Source organism: Siphateles boraxobius, unplaced genomic scaffold, assembly GCF_051911475.1.
Source record: "Siphateles boraxobius isolate OS27281-9 unplaced genomic scaffold, OSU_SipBor_1 25, whole genome shotgun sequence".
NCBI lineage: Eukaryota > Metazoa > Chordata > Actinopteri > Cypriniformes > Leuciscidae > Siphateles > Siphateles boraxobius.
The window spans coordinates 17191672-17213875 of NW_027508866.1; the positions used below are offsets into that span (position 1 = coordinate 17191672).

General features: G+C 37.1%; 1 protein-coding gene across 3 annotated transcripts in view; it reads right to left on the minus strand.

The window, feature by feature from the left end:
* The window catches only part of ppp2r2ab (protein phosphatase 2, regulatory subunit B, alpha b), a 29672-nt gene extending 11698 nt beyond the window's left edge, over positions 1 to 17974 (minus strand). Inside the window, exons 1-6 of one of the 3 annotated variants that reach the window (XM_077242958.1) lie at positions 17174 to 17974; positions 15255 to 15397; positions 13844 to 13921; positions 2565 to 2662; positions 1328 to 1493; positions 198 to 310 (exon numbers count right to left, since the gene is read on the minus strand). In XM_077242958.1, the coding sequence (XP_077099073.1) occupies positions 198 to 310; positions 1328 to 1493; positions 2565 to 2662; positions 13844 to 13921; positions 15255 to 15261 (462 nt within the window). In that variant the 5' untranslated portion in view covers positions 15262 to 15397; positions 17174 to 17974. Of the gene's footprint in view, positions 1 to 197; positions 311 to 1327; positions 1494 to 2564; positions 2663 to 13843; positions 13922 to 15254; positions 15398 to 15925; positions 15981 to 17173 lie in introns of those variants that run through there. The other 2 variants (XM_077242959.1, XM_077242960.1) reach the window with 2 other exon arrangements.
* Between the last annotated feature and the right edge of the window lie 4230 nt (positions 17975 to 22204).

Sequence of the window (22204 nt, forward strand, 5' to 3'; positions counted from 1 at the left end):
GAAATAAATGTTTTTCTCCAAAACAAGTTGGCCACAATTATTGGCAACCCTAGAATTTAATGAGTAAACTATCTCTGAAGTATACTTTCATGAATATTTACATTTTTTTTATCACACCAGGGTGACTAAACATGAAATTATCTAGTTTTTTTTGTCAATATAGTGTTCTTGAGTGAAAACAAGTGTGCGTGACTCACTCGTAGCGCTGTGATGTTAGCAGCATCTCTGTAGCGCCCATCCTCCTCTTTAAGATTGTATCCCTCCGGTCTCTTGTCACGTTCACTGATCTTCCACAACTTTATAGTTTTATCTGCAGTCAAAGGTACAGAACAACGTCACCTCCTGATCCAGGATTAGTCTTACAACTCATGTTAAACTAATTATGTGAACTGCAAAAAAACAAACAAGCCAATTACCATGTATAAAAAGCGGTAGTTTGACTGGCATAACGAAGCAAATTGACAGTTCACCAAATTTCAAAAACATCTGGTCATTTTTCCCACATCTAATATGAACTCCATCCCATAAACATCTTTCTCCAGTATGTGGATGAACAGAAGATTGGCATTCGGTCCATTCAAGAGAGTTTTAAATACACACTGGTTGCATAACACAGCAGAGAATTCATATTTTTAGACAGCATTGAGACGCTTCAGTGAGTCACAGAAAAATCTAGAGAATTTGCAGAGCTTATATCAACTCACAGAAGTGATCGAATGCATCTTCAGTTGAATATATGGAGGATTCTGTATTGGCTATATTATAAGTATCATTAAATAATCATAAATCAGTCTGTATAAAGTGCTGAACTTTTAAACCCATATGACCAATTAAAGCACACCCAGAAAGTAATTGTTTAGCATCTTAATTTAACTGTGATAAATACAAAAATAAAAATCCTAGAATGAACTGCCGTATGAATAAATTATGTCTTAGTTAGTTACTTGATATTAAGGTTCATGTAAAACCATATATAAGAACTGAAAGATAATGTTAATGTAAAAAAATGTAGTTGCCCTGACAAGAATTTTTTTAAAATGTAAATATATATATATTTACACTTAAATAATTTTAAATAATTTAACATGCACTGACAACCCTAATAATGAGAATTTTTTTTTTTTTTTTTAAAGAAAACTTTATAGATTTTTTAAATGGTTTTCATTTTATTACCGGTCTTATAATTTACATTTTATTACCATTATTATAAATTACATAATCGGGCATTTTTAAATCACATAAATCCCTACCATTTCTATCTTGAACTCCTAGGGCTCAGGGCTAACGTTAACAACAAACCTACAAAATGCCCCAATGCTCTACTAACCATTTGTGGACAACAAAAATTGTGCAGCATTCTTTTGTGGTAGCCAGCGGATCTTGTTAATCTTTTCCTCGATTTCCAAGCTCTTCAGGTAGTCAAATTCAGGCTCGTGGCTCTGAAATGTGCTGTAAACATTGTATTCACTGCGGCACTGTGGCTGACTCTTGTTCTGGAAAAAAGAAATATAATTTTTTGGGTTACACTTTATTTTAAGTTGTCATTGTTACAATGTAATTATGTGTTTAAGTACCGAGTAAAATTAAAGGTATAGTTCACCTAAAAATGAAAATTCTGATAGCATTTACTCACCCTCATGTTGTTCCAACCCCGTAAGACCTTCGTTCATCTTCGGAACACGAATGAAGATATTTTTGATTAAATCTGAGAGCTGAATCACTCCTCCATAGGCTTCTTCAGGGATTGAAACTAGCCAGCCCCGAAAAGTTATTAAAACCATTGTTAAAATAGTCCAAGTGACTACAGTGGCTCAATCTTAAGTTTGTCAAGCGACGAGAATACTTTTTGTGTGCAAAAACAAACAAAAATAATTACTTTATTTCAACTATTCATTTCCTTCTCTGTGGGCCTCTAGTCAGTTAAACTAGTGTAATTGCGTAGAGCTACGTCACACGTAGGCTCACTATTGGCCGACGCTGGTCATGTGTGTGATGCGTGTGACGTACAACAACAGAAGCGTACGCTATTACACTAGTGAACTGACTCGAGGCCCACAGATAAGGAAATTAATATTAGTTTTTTTGCGCACAAAAATTATTCACGTCGTTTGCTAAACTTAAGATTGAGCCACTGTAGTCACTTGGACTATTTTAACGATGTCTTTAATAACTTTGAGGCCGGCAAGTTCAATCCCTGAAGAAGCCTATAGAGGAGTGATCCAGCTCTCAGATTTCATCAAAAATATCTTAATTCGTGTTCCGAAGATGAACGAAGGTCTTACAGGGTTGGAACAACATGAGGGTGAGTAAATACTGACATAATTTAAATTTTTGGGTATACTAACCCTTTAAGTAACTATATGTACTTACTATAGGGTTTGGGTGGGATTAGGATTTGGTTGAAGGTTAGTTGCATGTAATTATGCATAATTTACTGTTATTACTATGTTAAGTACATGTAACATATGTAACAAGGACACTATAAAATAAAGTGTTACCCATTTTTGTGAGAAAGACATGTGGGAATGAAAGCAGATTTAATGTGGGATCGGTTGATCCTTTACCTCGGTCTCTTGCTGGAAGATGACAACTCGACCGCCTTTGTCCCCTGTGGCTAGCAGCTCGCCTGAGTGGTTGAACTCCACAGTAGAGATGATGTCGGCTATATAAGGGGATGTGCATACAACATTTGTTAGATTTCCTCCACCCTCCTCCCCCCAAAAGATACAGACATTTGATCCATCTTAACAGAAGGGTACCAATTTCACGATTTGATTTCAATTCACAAGCTTGCTATTAGTGTTGTCAAAAAGTACCGATTCGGTACCAATTTAAAAAATGTGACGCTTTGAGTGGAATGGTATACACCTCTGACACCTCAGAGATATTTGATGAGTGCATGAACATAATGGACGAGTCCATTGTGCTCAATCCCTCATCAAATGTGTCTGATTAGCTCTTCAAAAACATGATGTAATATACATTAGTGCTGGGCAGTATACTGGTTCAAACCGAATACAGGTGTTTATTTTTGTTATGATATTAATTTTTAATCTACAGCAATACCGGTGTATATAGCTTAAACTACATTTGGAACGCAGCACGACAATGTTTGAAAGGCTCCCTTTCCACTGTTGCACTGTGGTGCAGCACAGCTGTGTGTGTTACTAAGCGTGACGTGTATCTTTGAAGGGAACTGACCGTCTTTAGACAAGTTTCTTCCCTGATAAAGCAGTGTTTATGAGCACTGCACTGGTTTGTGTACAGCCGTTATCCAGGAAACCACAGTTGCTGCCGCTCCTAAAACGCCTCCTGCTGCACCTCTTTATAAACAGCATAATTTTGTGTGGCCTTGCAAACCTGTATTAAAGGCCATCTATTATGCAAAATTCACTTTTACATGGTGTTTAAATATAAATGTGTGTTGGCAGTGTGTGTACACAACTACCCTATAATGATAAAAATCAACCCAGTGCTTTATTTAATCCCACATAAATCATAAGCACTGTCTCAGAACAAGCCGTTCTCAGATTCGGGGCAACATGACGTACTTTTGCACAAGCCCCTCCCACAACTGTTGACTGACACAGCAGTTTTAGCATAGACCCGCCCTGAGTGACAGGGTTTCTGCAGGTTTCACAAAGTCAAATTTAAGACTTTTAAGACCTTTTTAAGACCATTATGAATGAAATTAAAGACCTATATCACGACATAAAAAAAAAAAAAACGTACAAAGGCAACGCAGTCTCAAAATTACTTGCAAAGTAAATTAATTTATTCAAACTGAGCATAGTACTGAAGACAGCTTAAATGCATTTTTGGACTAAGTTAAAAAAAAAAAACATACAAACATCTTGACGTGAGTTTGCAGATGCGTGAGTGTGCACTACATTGATCTCAGCTCTTCTCTCTTGGCCAGAATCTCCACCTCAATGTTCTTGTTCAATTCAGACTTTCGTCGAACATCAGCACGAATGGTCCAGTGATTTTGGAAATTAGTTCTCTTTTTATAAAATCCGCTATTCCAAAGTGCGTAATGTAGGCCGTTTTATCTTTCCTGCACCTGAAGGATTTAGAAATGTCAGAGTCCGGAAACATTGTTTGAAACAATTCCCCGATTTCCTCATTCGCACTGTAGGACTGGTGTCTTGTCACCGTGTGGAGAACCCAGAGCACCTCCGCTTTTAGTGTTGGCTCTGATCCAAAAGCAACACGGAGGTCGATTGCGGGAGTTGCGGAGCTACTGTTTGGGCCTAGCCTAAGCAGTGTAGAAATAGAGCTAGAGCCGCCAGATACTTACAAGGAACTGGCTGATGGCTGTCGTTTGCTGGAGACCCTTCACAGCAGTTAGATGTCTTTCACTTTTTGAATGAGACTCCAGCAACCGTACACCCAACGCTCCCAATTGAATAGCTTTCTTGCATAAGAAGCTTCAAATTTCAAAATTCAAGTTAGGCTTCATATGCGTTGTTTGCAACTGGGCTTAACCAAGCACCAAATTCAGATTTTTCACGCCAAGTATCGCTAAACTTGTACTTCCCCATAGCTGGATAAAATCCGTTTTACGCCTGTCTGTGGTATCTGAGAGACTCGCCAATAACACGAAAGCTCAAAGCTGATTGGCTGTTGCATGTTGGTCTATTTTGTAGTCGTAATACAGCGAATTATATTTGGACTAGCGAAATAAGGAACTACAGAACACCACCTAGACCTAGAACACAATACTTCAGCAAATTTAAGAGTTATTTTGAATTTTTAAATTTAAATAGTGATTTTGAAATTTTAGACTTTAAGACCCAGCGGAAACCCTGGAGTGAGCTAAACACAGTCCAACATTGTTTCGACGCCAGAGCAGCTGTAGACAAGAATGTCTCCTAAGCAATTGAAGAGCTTTGTTGTTGGATGTAAGAATGAACATAGCAGTCTTCATTTACTCTCGTTGTCACTCGAGGATGGATCTATACCAACTGTTCGTGATCCAGCTTACAGTCTCCGGAGCGATAAGCCTAACGTTACTGACCATGGCAAAAATGAAAGTGAGAGCGCACACTTTATCACAGTTCATCTGAGTCGTTTCACAGATATAAAGTTTACCAGTTTATTAAGCACCCATTGAAAAGGTGTGTATATATTTGTTTACTGTTAGTTGTAACGAGTGTTTTGTGTAATTCCCTGAGTATGTTGATGATAATGAAAGGGAGAGAGAGAGTTTATGGATAAGACTTTCAGGCGCACTTCTTAAACTGTGTTTATTTAGTTCTTACGGTGATTTTTTGGAGTAAAACTGATGCTTCATCTTGTGTGTGATGTACAATAAACTTCATTAAACTCAGTATATTTTTGCCCATCATTCGGATGGGGTCCGCTATAACAGGCTTATATTCATAGTGGATAAAAGCAGATGACAAATAAGTTATAACCGTAATTAAACTAAACTATACTATACCTGCTCTATTTCCATACAACATATATTCTCTGACTCTGCAGGCATTATTGTCCGACTCCGGGTCAAAATGAACACCGCTACTGAGAGTTTCTGTTTTGATATTATCAGATGAGATTGTCCTGGCTCTGAAGAACGAGCTCCGCCCTCTGTGCCGGCAGCAGCAGCTCATTTGCATTTAAAGGGATACACACTAAAACGGTTCGTTTTTCTCAGCCCCCAAAAATGACAAATTAAACATGCTGTAAAAAATGATCTGTTGGGCATTTTGAGCTAAAACTTCACATACACACTCTGGGGACAACAGAGACTTATTTTACATCTTGTAAAAAAGGGCATAATAGGTGCCCTTTCAGTGTTTCCCATAGAATGGCGTGCGTGTATCGATATTGACTAGTGGTCGACCGATATGGGTTTTTTGATGGCCGATGCCGATATCTTAGAGAGCAGGGTGGCCGATATATATATATATATATACACATCTATATATCTATACACACACACATATATATATATATATATATATATATATATATATATATATATATATATATATATATATATATATATATATATATATATATTTTTATATATACATACACTTTATATTTATATAAATCAATATTTAATAAAATTGATAAATTTAATACATATTTAAAAATCTTTAAAATAAACATGCTTAGGCCCTATACTTTAGATGGCAACTTCTTGAATCTGCAATCCTATTACAGAATTTTTCACAAATAAAGTAATTGTTTAAAAATATATGAATATGTGAATAAAAAGGAAGTAAACACTAACAGGGCACTCAGTAATCTGGTAATTAATCAGTAATCACTGATAATCATATTTTTTCAAATAAACCCTTTTTTACTTTGACTTTTGACAAGGTAACGCTAATTTTACATACAGCACACAGTGAAAACGACATGAATATGACACAGTGGGCCACTGGATATAGCACAGCATATTTTAAAATGAAAGATTTAAAGTGTTTCGATATAGTCTCCTGTGAAGCTGATCTTCTGTTCGCATTCACTCACTTCGCACGGACCGACCGTCACTCGCAGGAACATGTTTATGCAGGCTACAAATGCACACTTCACAAGATATCACAGCTGGATTCGATTAAATCTGCAAGGTTTGTGAAATTAAATGTTTATTAGATATTCAGAGATTTGTTTAAATTATGTAGATGCGCATTTGCTGAATGTTGACGGTAAATGAGAAAGTATTTTAGTCTGATTGTTTGCCTTTTCGGTTACAAATAATATAAAAGCAAACATATTACTTTTTCGCATACCATTTATTTTCTTTGACCAGTTCTGTAGCCACCGGTTCTGTCTAACAAAGTATTAGATCTGACTGACAGAGATCGTAAACTAATGAAGACGGAGAATGTGAGTGAGCGCTGTGTGATCAGGCACTGCCGTTCTCTTCTGGTGCTGGTGTTCTCAGCGCCGCCCGTCATAATAAAAGTCCGCAGCACCGTCAAAATAAAAGTCCCGCTTCCAACACATCGGCCAAACAAAAAAACGTATCGGCCGATGCCGATATTTTAAAAAAGCCAAATATCGGCCGATATATCGGCCATGGCGATATATCGGTCGACCACTAATATTGACTATCAGCTATATACAGCGTGCTAACCTCGAAAATCCAGCTGTATTCTAACAATAACTTAGCTCTCCTTATTAGCTAGGCTCCTTGCATGCTGGCTAATAATTTTTTTTTAAAGTTGGGTCTCCAACATTGACAGCACTGTGTTGGACAGATTTGTGCAGCGGTGTTCCATGAGGGAGAGAGAGCGTGAGAGGTACGGGTGAGTGAGAGGGAGAGAGGGACGAGCGAGAGGTAGTGCTGTGCGAATGCGCTATGGCGCTCTGCAATCAAATATGATTTTAAATAGGCTTAGTAAAAAAAATAAAAAAAAAATTTCCCAGCCCTACAATAACATAGGGCATTCTAAGTCAATCTACTGCAGTATTTCCTCTCTCAATCAGTAGAAAATGTAGTTAACAAGCAGTCATGCTTGGAAAAAAGAAAATTCCGTCATATACCGGAATAATTTTGAAAAGTACAGCGATACAATTTGTCATACCACCCAGCACTAATATACATCAATGACGCTCTTCACTGAGCGCTTACACAGAAACACAAGGGACTCGGGGAGAGTTTGAAAGCAGGCGTCTATCAGCTGAATGGTGTGAACACTTCCGTGTGCTCTCAAATGCTCCCGTGCGTTGATCATTGCAGCCAATCACAGACAACATATCCGATGAGCGCGTGAACACTATTTCAACAAAGCCCTACTTAACAGCCACTGGGCTTCTGCCAAACAAAAACCTACAGGAGTCATAACTTAATGTGCGATTTGTTTCAAACATAATTAGTAGGGTTGGGTAAAAAAATATCAATTTTAATCGAATCTCATTTGTACTAACCGATATCGATTAAATCCCAAGAATCGATTAGGCTAGTCATCCTGTTTTCAGTTGATGAATGAATGGAACATTGTAGCGCGCATCCCATCCAATAAATTACAATAATCTTTGTGCTTTGTTACTATTGATATGAAACAAAGTCTCAGATTTAAAATTACGTCCATTTTCTTATGAAATTCAAAAACATAAATACTGTTTTGGCGCTGTGGCATGAGATCGCTCTGGCGCAGCTCAGCTCAAGAGAAGCAGCACTGCGGCACATGATCTTCCCTTCCGCCTTAATACCAGTTACAGCACGAAGTAAACATGAATGAGCATCTGAAAGTGTGTTAAAAGATAGAGTACAACTTATCGAAATCTGTATCGTCACATGGAATCGCTCAGTGTTTCAACCGTAGAAAGACTTCAGTGAAACAGCTTGTAAACAATGTCATGTAACATCACATTTACCTCAGAAAAAAAATATATCCAGTGACCAAAAACTCAGTCAGCTAGAAAAATTAACTGTAGAGAGGAGCATTTTTCTAAATATATGCACCATATTACATATTCATTATAATTTATGTTCTTCACGTTTGAATAAATCTGGCAAGTTTTTATGACAGCCACCATTTAAATGTTTATATCTCATAGAACTTTATTATTAGAAAAATAAATAAAAGTGTATTTTAAGTGTTTGTATACAAATCAGTTCATTTTTAACTTCAATATTATAGTAGGCTAATGAAAGCCTATAGGCTACAACTGACTCCCATAGTTTACAGCATTAGTTAAAGACATTTGTTATCCTTGAGAAAATTTGCCATGTATTGTACCTGATATCCAAAATAATAAATATTGAATCGAAATCGAATTGCAAGCTTGTGAATCGAAATCGAATCGAATTGTGAAATTTGCGTCAATACCCAATCCTAATAATTAGCATCAGAAGTAAGAGTATGACTCAATGAGATGATTCTGATAAAACGGCACAGTGACATGCACATCTGTAACCTAGATTCCTGCCAAACACTCTTGAGACAGCTGCATCAGAACGGCTGCATGGATGGGCTGTAGACTGACTGATACCAATTTAACCCTTTTTAAACCAGTAGAGCAGAAGAACGCAGGAAAGAATTAAGTAAGGGTCCTTTGTGTAAGTCTGAGCCCTCCCCCTTTAGTGCGCAAAACTCAAAGAAAGTCACTGAATCAGGCCAGCAGACATCATGATAAGAGGTCATCCCATTGGAAACTAGCACAAGAGCCTATAACAATGTGTGCTGGAGACTTCATGCAAAGATCTGCTGGGACTTTAGGTTTGCACAAGAACCTTCTGATTATACATATGGCATCATGACATTACAAGTCTACACCTATGGATGAGAGAAAGTATGGCTGGGTGATATATTGAATATCTACTATGATATATTCTATACTTTGTGAGATATTTAACTAACATCATGAATAATATGATGTTTTTAGGTTATGAAGTTTACTGAAAATAGACTAGTGTCACTAGTTTCTCGTCTAGACGGAATCTGCAGACTTCTTCCGCAATGATTTTGAGGAAAGATATTTTCAATGTATTTAAACATGGAAAAAATATGTTATGTGGAGCTGAAAGTACTACATTATTACTGTCAGCACAAAGCATGATCAAATTATACAAAATAGTTGTATGAGGCTTCTTATGAGTATCGGAAATGGGGCTGGGTAGTATGACAATATATATTGTGGTGACAGTACACCACAGAGATTTTGCTATATTGTGTTGGCCCATATCACGGTATGTAAATATATATTTGTTGCACAATACTATCGACAGTTTAAGAGCAGTGGTTCTCTTCGCCATGGATTGCATTCTACTTTTATTTTTAAAATTTGTTTGACTGTTTGATTCAAATTGTGGTTTTATGGTGGTATTTTAATAATAAGATAAAGTTGTATTTTTCGTAGACCATAATATATCCCACTGTGTTTCCCAGAGTATTTTTATGGGTGGAGCTCAGAACCTCTAGGGGAATCTTGAGGGGCATGCTCCCCCCAAAGAAAATTTTGTACATTTTAAAGTTAAATTAATTAATCTGGTGCACTTTGAGTCACCCTAATCCGCTTTTAAAAATAAATAATCCACCCGCCAACCGCCCAAACCTATGATATTCTTTATCATATCCCACTGAAGTAGGCTGATTTAAAAATATTGTTACCTCAATAAATGTCTGTTACCTCAATAAATTTAAGGTCATTCATATTTCATTTGTGTACATTTTAATCATTAACATTAAAAGCACCCTCTTTTTACAACTAAAATAACAGTTAAGGGTGAAAAAAATGAATTCCCCAAAATTAAAAAATTAAAAATAAAACGGATTTTATAGGGCCCTAAATAAGGAATGTTGGAAAGAACGATACTTTGACGCTAAACCCCAAGTAGGTGGCGGCAGGTGACTGTCTTAATGAGCAAGTCATTCATTCAAACAGCTGATTTATTCAGAATGAGGCAGTTTATGAATGGGTAATTGAATCAACTGATTCATTCAAAACGCTGAATCGTTCGGTAATGAAACATGGTTGAGTGTTCCTGTGAGATGTGCTATGGTTCTGCTGTGATCTTTGTTTGTAACTATTTTTCGCTGCTGAAACAGAACAAAAACAGTCATTGTGTCTTAAACGTAAGTGACTTCATTTTAACTATTTGTTTATTGAACTTATGAAATCAGTGTCTCGGTTTCAATCGTGATGGCATTCAGGAAAACGGCTCTCTGGTCGTGTGATGTTTCTTAACTGTATAATATGTTATAAATAACTGCGCGAACCCCAACAGCGAAACTTGGTTACCGTCAGCAGGCCTATATTATTCTCAACTATAGGCTATCAATCACCACTTACATTAAATTAAATAAAATCAGATTCATCCTTGCAGTTTCGGTGATTCCCTAGTTATTTTTTATTTATTTTTTTGATGTTTTAATAAGGGCATGTGATCGGTTGGGATTGGGACAATTCTCTTTCACTTGTCCCTTCAAAAAAACACTAGAACGCTTGTCCTAGAAAAGCGTTTTCCTTCCGAGCCCTGATATGTTTTCCTTGTTCGGTTTTCCCTGAAGAAAATTACGTTGTTGAAAACGAAAGTAAAAGTTTGTCGCACGTTCATTCCAATTTACAGTGATGACAGTTCCGTCTTTATTAAATTCAACATTCCAATTAATCGAGGGTGGATGACAGATAAATCATTATAATGTGTTGTTTTTTATTACTTGGCCCACCCCACCCACGGATTATGATCCGCGCAAGACTATCGGCAAACTATGCGGTTTGAGAATGGACACAGGCCCGCAACAGAACCATCGCGGTGGAAAAAGTGTATCTGAGCATGTGACTGTCTGTCCGAGTTTTGTCGAGACCCGGAGGCGGCACAAAATTTGACGGAGGCGACCACCTCGTAAGTTTCTCCGCAGGAAAAACCCTGGCCTTAATAGAATTCAAGATTCACAATCAGCTTTAGAATAAACATGGACCGTTGTAACTTAGTAAACAAGATCCAGACCTAGACATAAGAACCTGTGAAGCTAATATAGGCACAACTGGAAAGTGCAAATTGTAGTTTCTTAAGTAGCTTACACAAAAATGCTCTGCACTGCGGAGAACTTGACATGCATACAAGCTTAATGTCTGAAATTAGCCCGACTGGCTGCTAGAGACACAATGGGTGGCAGGACTCTTGGAGAGTGAGGTCTGAAGAATTAAAGGCCAAACAATCTACCACACACAGTCTCTCACTTGACATCCTGCTGTTAAGAGGAAGCTAGTCCGATATGCAAGCTGTTCCCTTCACCATTGTCTAGCACTGTTAATAAGCATGACAACAACTGTCTCAATTTGTGAGTATATGCACTGTTCGTTTTGTAGTGTTCACACTGAAAATTCCTACTATAAGTAGTGCACATTAAATACCCGGACTAAGCGAAAAAAAAAAAGTGTGGTACATTGGACACTTAATGTACTCAAGGGAGCATTTTCCTTGCATATTGAAATGGTAAGGTTTTCAAATTCCAAACAATTGCATTGTTTTAGCTGTGGTATCAAAATTGGAATAGAGGATTGTGAATTTTTACTGGTATCTAAAATGTTGGTGCCATTACTGCTTTTACTGCCGTTTCAAGGACGGTGAAAAATATTTATGGCTAGTACATTTTCATTAGCAGGTGTGGCAAAAAAAGTTAGTATCAGACCCGATACATATATTTAGGACTTAGGTCAAATTTCTAAAAAAATTGGGTCGTGGCTTAATGACCATGGAAAATGTGTGTCCCATGGACAAACCAGTTGAGAACCACTAGTGCAGCGTTTCCCAAACGGGGTGCCGCAGCACCCTGGGGTGCCTTCTGGCGAGAGCAGGGGTGCCGTGTAAAAACTCCATTAAACATTTTTAAATTGCTAAAATGTGTAAAAAAAATAATAATAAATGTATCATCAATCTCGCATCTTCGGAAGCGTCTAATAACAACAAATAATGCACACAAATTCATAATAAAAAATGCAACTCATAAGTTTTCCGCGTTCGTTGAATTGCGGGGGTTCCTCATGATTTCATTCTCGTGCTTCATTCCCAGCGTCCACACATAAAGCTGCCTCTTTTTCATGGCTTGTTGCGCTTACGGTCAAATACACACGAAACATTGTCACAACGTCCGTCTTGCCGCATATTCACAAACACATCGGTTATGTCCGTGCTGCTGTCAACGGTAACGCGTGCGATTAATGTTTTTCAGTTTTACGCGTTAAAAAAGATTTAAACACAATTAACGCAGCATCCGTTTTTTTCTGTCATCCTTTGGCTACCCTTACATTATATAATCACGTTCTTATTCATGCAAATGCTTTTAAACCATGCAACCGCGAAAAGACAAAAGAGAACGCGCTGTCTGTGAATGTCCTGCTGACACTGACGACGCGCATCGCGTGCCAGAATCGACTTCTCTTTCGTGCTTGAACGAATAATAACACACAGTTATGACAAAATGTCCGTTTTGTTGAGTATCCTCATGAGAGCAGTCTTAAATTAGTTAAAATCCTAAATTAGAGTTGTGAGAAGATGGGACGCGTGTGAGATAAACAAGTGCAGCAGTGACAACAGAATCAAAGAACAGGTAACAAGAGAAAATTACTCAGTGCTCTTGACTAAAGAACGCTTGTAGCTTTAATAAGGATTCATCTATATTTAATTTATTATTTATGCAGTGAAGACTGTAAAGTGTTTGATAACTTTATTCAATTTCTGTGTATTTCCTGACATCAGTAGCAGTATTGGTATCAGTGATGCTGGGCTTCATTCATAAAAAAGATGCCATTAAACAATTATTTAAAATATACTGTCTTTATGTTGTTTATACATTAATTTGGAGATTAACTGTGAAATTATTACATTATAAAATATATTAAAAACAAGCTATTTTGTGCAATTATAACTAAATTATCCCAATATAAAAACACAAATAGGCCTACACTGAGTGAGCAAACATTTAGGTGAGATTTGCAATGGTAATTGAGCAATGTTTTGCTGAATTATGAATAAAAGCCTTAATTAAATATGTCATCATGTAAAGTCATCTCTGCAGAAGAAATTAATGATTTCCTAGACTTTAAATGGATGGACAAAAAAATTGATAATATTAAAAAATATCTATATGACAGTAGGCCTATATACGGCAGTTATTCCCTGTGGTATTGAAAATCAATACATAGCAAGGTATAGTATCAAAGTAGTATCGTGACAACACTAGTGTAGGGTGCCACAATTTTTTTTTAATTTTCAAAGGGTGCCTCGACTGAAAAAAGTTTGGGAAACACTGCACTAGTGTATGACACATTATTTGAGACAACTATTGTCTTTGTACTTTGAATATCGGCATAAAGTCTTGTCCATAAATCCCCTGCTTAGACAGGAAGATACTATTCAGACAGGTAGGCTACTCACCTTCAGCTACGTCATCATCGATCGCCCCTTTCACTTGTGAAAAGCACCACTGCACATCGTTTCCCCCGCCTCCGGCTCCTGAAATCAGAAAAGCAGGATAAAACAATATCAGGAATGTTATATCTAATATAAATATAACATTTATATTGGATTTGATATAAATTTTGATATCAAATTTGAAAGAAAAAAAAAACTTCCATAGCACATAACAAGAAAAATAGAGTAATACTACAGGCACTACTGATGCACAGTAGTCAGTGTGAAAATGAGGCAGAGAGCTCTCGTCTGAATAACCAAATTTACTCTGCCTTCTTCACCCAAAAATGTTAGGAAACAATACTATAATAGGGTTTACACTAACAATAATTCATATAAATTTTAAATGATAGCTCTTGCATCATTTTTTAATGAGGTGGAGAAACGGGTTGAGGCAAATCCCGAGTGTCTGTTTGAGGCAGAGCGAAACTGGTTGGGTTTGTTCAAGGGACAAGTGGCTACAGGAGACCGAATGACAGGAACAACAAACGCCCTAAGTATTTGAGTAATAGTACTTCACTACCATACTTCAGTATGTTTTGGTTAATTCTGTTAAAACCGAACACTTGTATGTGCGCGTATAATATAATATATCTCCTTTCAATTCAATTATAAAATTATCTATTACAATTCTTAAACCATAAAACCTGAATCCTCCCATGTCCCATTCCTTTAACGTCACGACTGAACAAGATTTCTGTCTTTTGAATAAGACCGATGCACAAAAATGCTAGACACAGGAAAACATTTAGGTTTGTCATTCGCGCGGATCTCGGTGATTTTAACGGTTTAAAGTCACAGAGGGAAGCGCGCGGCGGTTTGACTCCACATGACTCTGCAGATGCCGGTTAAACTTCGCTAGTTTAATTGAGGTGATGATTTAAAGAGGCCGAGATGTCGAGCAGATTTATACATCAGACCAGGTGATGCATACATAACGTTATATAACAGAAGAAGAAGAAGCAGGACATGTTACCCAACGCCGATTCATTTTTTATACGTTAACCGACATATTAAAAATCACGTCGCCTGACCGCACATCCCCGCTAACAATTGATGAGTGGGTTAGTCAGACAGATTCCCACGCAAATGCAGCTCATCAGTAAAATACCATGCACGATCACATAGAAGCCTCAGTACTGCTGAACACAAGCCCAAACGCTCGTTACATTACGAGTAAAACCGACTGAAATATGCTGGCTAACTGGAGGGAAACGAGGCAGCTAAATGGCTAGGCTACTGTCATTGAATTAGATATTCCGATGATGGATTCAGTACAACCGCTGCGCTAACTCTACCAAATAGAAGACATGTCTATAATAACATTGGTTTCATGCAATCTCTGCTTGAACGGCTCATAAACTTGTCAAATTACCTGCCATGGCGAGAGTGGCGATGTCGGACCCTAGGCTTGATAAGCAGTGTGAAGGCAGCGACCAGGGCAAGATTTGGAAGGGAGCCGCCGGAAATGCAGTTTTTCAAAATAAGAGTGCTTGGACTTCAGAAAACTTTAGCAATCTGAAAAAAGGGAACAAAAAGCAAATATAATCGTAAAACTAGATTTAGTGATAAAAGTGAATGATTATCTGATTAGTATCGAGATTTACTACATTCTCAAAGTTATTAATGCAAGTCATGGGTTTTTAAACTGCGGTCCAGGACCCCCCGGGGGCCTCATAGGGGGTCTGTGGAAAAGATTACAGAAAAACTATGTATAAATGTAACAATAATTAATAGAAATAAGATTAAGATAAATAAAAATTAGATTAAATAAATATATTAAGAGATTTAAATAAATATAATAAAATGTATAAATAAAAATAAAAAATTGATTAATATAAGTAAATAAATCAAGATCAAAACCAAGAAATAATACATGTAACAGTTCAGTAATACAGGGAGTAGAAACATTTACATAATGTAAAAAATAAAACAATGAAACAAAAGCAATATTTTTCAAATCCTATTTGACACATTTATAATATTAAAAAAAATTCACAGTGTGAATGGGATCTTTATACATGTATATATATAGCTGCCTTTTACATTTTAGGATGTGGTCCCTCACATGAGCATGATCATATTTAGGGGTCCGTGGCATCTGAAAGATCGAAAAACCCTGATTCAAGTAATACAGAATTATTTTCTGTGTTACAGTTTTCCTTTTTGCAAGGAAAAAAAACTGACAGCAAAGCCCAGTACTGTATGCAAGAAACCTATTCCATGAGTTATTCTGCAAATCTTGGAATCCCAAGAATCACCTGTTTTTCCATTACAGTTTTCAAGAGGCACTTCTGGGTCTTGTCAGCCTACATGGATTCATAAATTGCATATTTGCACAATGCAATGTTTCTGGAAATCTGTAATGTCTACTGTAACCATGTATTCATGCATATTATTTATTGTTGCTGCTGGGGTTGCCTTCACCGTTGTCTAGCACTGTTAATAAGCATGACAACAACTGTCTCAATTTGTGTATGCACTGTTCATTTTGTAGTGTTCACACTGAAAATTCCTACTAGAAGTAGTGCACATGAAATACCTCCATTGGGGCTGATTCATTCTTCCTTGACCTATCTATCAATCTGTACATTATTTATTAATCAACTTATTAATGGTAAATGATACTGAAATATTTAATACTGAAGGGAAGGTAAATGGTGCCAAAGACCTTTAGCTATAAGCCGGCATCTCTGGTGTTTGCCACCGTGCAGTGGAGCAATGCTCATTTTATTCTGTCTAAAGATGCTTAGGCTACATGATGTGCCAACATCGAATGTTCTTTTTTGATTTTGATTTTTTTTAAACACATTAAAAAGATACAAGAACTTCCATAATTTGATTCACAGTATAAAATATAATTAACATTTTTGAAAATAAAACCTTAATTAAATTCATATATTAATCTGCCTTAAATTGATAAATTATTTACAAATCTATTAATACATCATACTAAGACCATGATGCTGAAGTGAATGTAAAATATACCAAATAACTTAATTTCAGAGTGCAGTTTATTTAGATTAATAGAGATTATTTGATGTGCCATATAAAATAGCATTACACCATTTTGAAAATAAAATATTTACAATGTCATTATATATATATATATATATATATATATATATATATATATATATATATATATATATATATATATAAGCTTTATTTCACATTATTCCATTTTATTACAAAATGTTTATATTAAACTTTAATAAAAGTTCAGAATATTCTAGTTGTATTTTGAAGGAAAATCACTTCAGGACCCGCTATTTCGTCACTTCCGGCTCTTACCTTCGCTTGCTGCTGCTAATTTTTGGTCTCAGAACTATCCAGATAACTTTGCCGGGTTTATTTTATTACAAGCAGTTTGTCTGGAATAGACGAAGACAAATCTCGGAAAGAAGCTCTTCTCGGTAGTCCGTTGGTTCACTCTTAACCCTTAAGCTTTCTCTGGCTTTCTTCCTGCAATCCAACCTCCTCCTGAGCTCTATCCTCCTCCTGCTCCTGCACTTCTCTCAACATTCAAAATGGCGCAACCCCGCCCAGTAGTGACGTCATCAGCACTGGCCATTCATTGCTGGATGCTTGGGGATGATGATGTAAATACTATGGTGATCTTGCCTGGGCAGCTGTGGATATTAAATTCAGGGCTCTCACACACGCATTTCAACCCGTTCACACGCTCACACGCCACACCTTGTATTTCTCACGCTGATGTAAGGTAACTTGTCCCGCTATACAATTAATGGACGAGGCGCAGGCAAACGGAGGGAAGTTCTCTGCCGAGTTCATAGCATCTGTCTCGAGTTATACAGAGTTAAATGCTAGCTACCAGCCAATCAGAAATTAGAATTAGTTGTTTCCGGGTAAATTATGTGTTCCCGCTGCAAGCACGTTCGTTACTAGACAACACGCGCACACACGGAGTGGAAGTTGAAAGAGCACGATCTGATGAATGCGGTTTGCGGACATCTTCATTTTTTTTATTTTTTTTTAGCATTTTGATTTTACGATTCCTGGACGATATCTCTTGCCTGTGATCAAAGACAGTGAGAGCTGATGTTGAGGAGTATAGCCAAATTCGTGCTAAATTATTTTTGATGCACTTAACAACTCTCTAACTGCTTTTAAAGGGGTCATCGGATGCAAAATACACTTTTATATGGTATTTGCAAATAAATGTGTCTTTGCATTGTGTGGACACAATCACCATGAAATGAAAAAAATCCATTTACTTTTTTTTTAATCCTCAAAAAGCCAAAAAGTTGTTGCTCATTATCATTTAAAGAGACATGCACCGAAACGGGTCACTGTGAACAGAGCTGTTTTTGAAGAGGTAAAAAGGGTGTTGTTTTACACAACCATTGAGAAATTTTAACCAAAGTATGTTACAAACTTAACATGAAGACCGAAAAGAATCATACCAACTTGTGGAAAATGGGCAACCGATGACCCCTGTAAAGGTGACCGGTTTGGGTCTTGACATACATGCTCAGGGCAATTTGTTATGACACGATGTTATGTACATTGAGCACTGATGTTCCAAATTTATTTTTATTTTTCAATAAATTTGTATTTTTTAAATATAACTATTTATTTTATTTGGATGAATTTGTCTTTTTATCGGATTTAAAAATTGTTATAATTTCCATTTGTGCTGGTCAATTATGAACAATAGGCAAAATTGAACTGCTAGCAAAAATTGAAGCGAATTTGGTTGGGACCGCTACTGCAAATATTTGGGTGGCTCCTCCCCTAAATCTCACTCTAAACTTTTGATAAAACTTGAGAGCCCTGTAAATTTATAATTTATACTCCAAACTAATAGGGAAGTAAGCAAACACAAACACTCAACCACAACCAGTATGGAAATCATAGACAAGTAATTTGTCTTAAAATGGTTATAAAACATCTTATTTCTTTTTTCATATTTCTTTATATATTTTCTACTGTATGCTGCTCTAATATGTTTGATTATTCTAAATGTAAGATCTTTGGTGTCTCCTCTGTGCTGTAAGATCAAGTGGGTGCATTTTCCATAAGAATTGATTGATGTGATGTACCTTTGTATCAAAATATGTATGTTTCCATCTCTGCAGACATGAGATAATGCAAGATCTTTGACATTTGAAACGTCACGCCGACCTAGCCGGTGCACCAACTATGACACAATGGATACGTCTGTTTGACCTTTTAATATTAGACCAAAACATAAGTTTAAGAGGATGTAGGTTTCCTGCATATAGGCTATATTCGTTGCTCATATTTTGCTCTTCGATTATGCTTTTCTTCTGCTTCATCTCTTCTACCTCTACTTTCATTCTGCAAATATCTTACTACTTTTGTCCTTATACTCTGATTTTCATCTGTTTGATCCAATATGTAGGATTTTATTATAAACTATTATTTACCCGATTCATTTGTTTGTCTATAATTGTAATGGCCATTATAAATACAGTATATAGGCTTAACTAAGCAAGCACAATTACACCTAGTAACAAAATATTTATTACACACCCAAAACAGGTACAGGCAACTGACAGCAGGCTCAGCTATACAAAAACAACAGTTCTATTTTAGTATACATGATGACACTGTAGGCTAAAGTGTATCACTGAGGAGTGTTAAGCACAATAATAAAGCTTTTCTTTGCTGTGGTTCTGAGAAAGATAGTCAAGGCCCCAAAGATCGAAAAACCTAATGGCCTGATTTCAGAGACAGGGCTTGGATTAGTTCAAGTAGCCTAGCCTAAAGCTGCAGTCCGTATTTTTTCCTCTTTGTCGCCATCTCTGTTCGAAATCTGCAATTGCAGTTATTCTTGGAATCATCAACTTTACTTGGGTTGTGCCTCGGCACGGCACTGCACGGATTAATCCAATGTTTTGAGGAGAATGTGCGGCTGTCAGTCACCGTGCCGGTGTGGATACTGTCATTCAGAATCACAGATTCTACTTTTTGGAATTAAATTTAAAAAATTTATTTGCGTGACTACATTTAATGCCTTTCCGATATGTATCCTTGTTTTCGTATGGGTCCGGTTGCAGTCTCTTTTTTTCTGTAACCACTCCGAAGTCCAAACAAAGTCTTTCGCATTTTACAACGGGTGAATCTCCAGTTGTCACTGGTGATTGTCATTTGAACCTTTCTGGATCCAGCATCAAATTGATACGTTTAATAATATCAAGTGCTGTGATAAAAGGCTATAAATCTCCACCTCCAACATCCTCACACGCAATATAGCCTACTAGCCGAGACACCTTCTTTACGTACAGATGTGACCTAATAACGCAAAGACATGCTCAAATTTCCAGCGGAAATCCACCAGTACCGCTGGAATTAAAAATATTATAAAAAGCTTATCGTTTTGAATCGAGCTAAGGCAAGCAGATAGTTTTGAACACTGGCTGGTTATGTACTAGCTAAAATATATGTTGAATAATTTTTAACCAAAAAGTTATGGACGACTGGAGCTTTAAAGCCCATGTTGCAGGTACATAAATCACTTAATATATCTGTATCATTTTTAAAATGTCTCAAAAATGGTCTTAAAGACCTTTTTTTTTTAAGTTTTTGGTATTAACGGGTTGTTTTTTTACGCAATTTGGTGATGACATCACGTTGGGCAGAAGTGGAGGAAAGGTAGCCCCAGCCTAGTCTTAGAACTATGGCGACTGACTGGGATGAGGAAGAGGTCAACATGTATGATGGCCCGCAGCCGTATGATTTCGAACCTGCCAGACGTGAGAGGGCAAATGAGGAATTGCCAAGAACTGATGGCCGTCAAAGCCAATTAAATGCATGGTCCGAGGAGAATGAGTGGAGAGTTGGCGAAGTACCGGTAACCTTTGTCATAGTGTCGTAGTACTGGTAAACTTTGTCATCTAGAAATAGAAGGCATCATGCTAGCTATATGGGCGTTTCTAAGCGTTTATCTCTTCCTCCGGTGAAAATGTTCTTGCAAATGTAGCCGCCACGTGTCTGTCGCTGTGTTTGGCACATTGTAAAATCCAATAGTGTTCCTGACTCACATATATTAGTTAACTTTACTCAGTTATATAAAATACATACTTCTTACCAGGTTTTGTTGAGTTACAGTCAATTGCAGGGTGAAAATAACAAGTTACTCAATAATTTGAGTGACGCTTACTTGAAAAAAGCAAGCATCAACAAAGGATGCAATGACGTTACTAAACCATTGAGAGGCAGCAGTGCATTAAAGCGTGCCTAATGTGCAGAAAAAACAAAGGGGGGGGCGGTTGGCAACACTGGACTGTGACTGGAGCACTGATGGCAGGAAATGACGGTAGCTCTGGTAGCGACCCGGAAATGGAGGATGAATCATGTAGCGGGAGTGTTGGAGGGAATGAATGGAGTAGAATAGCAAAGCGGAAAAGAAAGAAAACCTATAGCCAAGGATCATTTACAGATAGTGGAAAGGAGGATCATGTGAGTAGGATTGAGGTGGAAGAATTTAAAGTAATGATGACATTCGGGGAAACCGGAATGACATTAAATCCAATTAAACTGACCAAAGCTTTGAAAAGGGTGTTAGGAGAAATAAAGAATGCAAAGACCCTGAGAGATGGAAAGGTGATTATTATGTGTAAAGACGAAAAACAACAAAAGAAGGCGCTGGATATTAATTCAATGCTTGGATATTCGGTAACAAGCACAATGATGACTAGGAAACCATGGTTAAGAGGTGTCATTTATGGAATCCCAACTGATGTTCCTGTTGATAAAATTAAAAGCGCCATTGAAGGTAGCAAGGTCGTTGGAGCAAAAAGGCTCCAATATGGTAAAAATAAAGAAAGGAAGGATAGTCTGTCTGTGATGCTTCAGTTTGATGAAGAAAGAATGCCAGAGAGGATTAAAATAGGATATGTAAGTTATCAAGTAAGACCTTACGTTCCTCCCCCACTAAGATGCTTCAAGTGTCAGAAGTATGGACATGTAAGTGCGGTTTGCAGAGGTAATTTACGATGTGCGAGGTGTGGGGGCGAACATGAATATGGTAAATGTGACATAGGAGCGAAGGCAAAATGCTGCAATTGCGGTGATGAGCATAGTGCTGGATTTGGGGGATGCAGGGTACACAAACATGCGGTGAAAATTCAGAATGTGAGAATTACGGAGGGGGTTTGCAATGGAATGCTAGAAGTATTATTGCAAATGGACCAGAATTTAAGAGGTATGTAGATCAACAAGATAAGAAACCTAATATAATTTGTATTCAAGAAACGTGGTTAAAACCTCACCTAAAATTTGTATTGCAAGGATATAATATAGTAAGGAGAGATAGAGGGGCAGGAAATGGAGGTG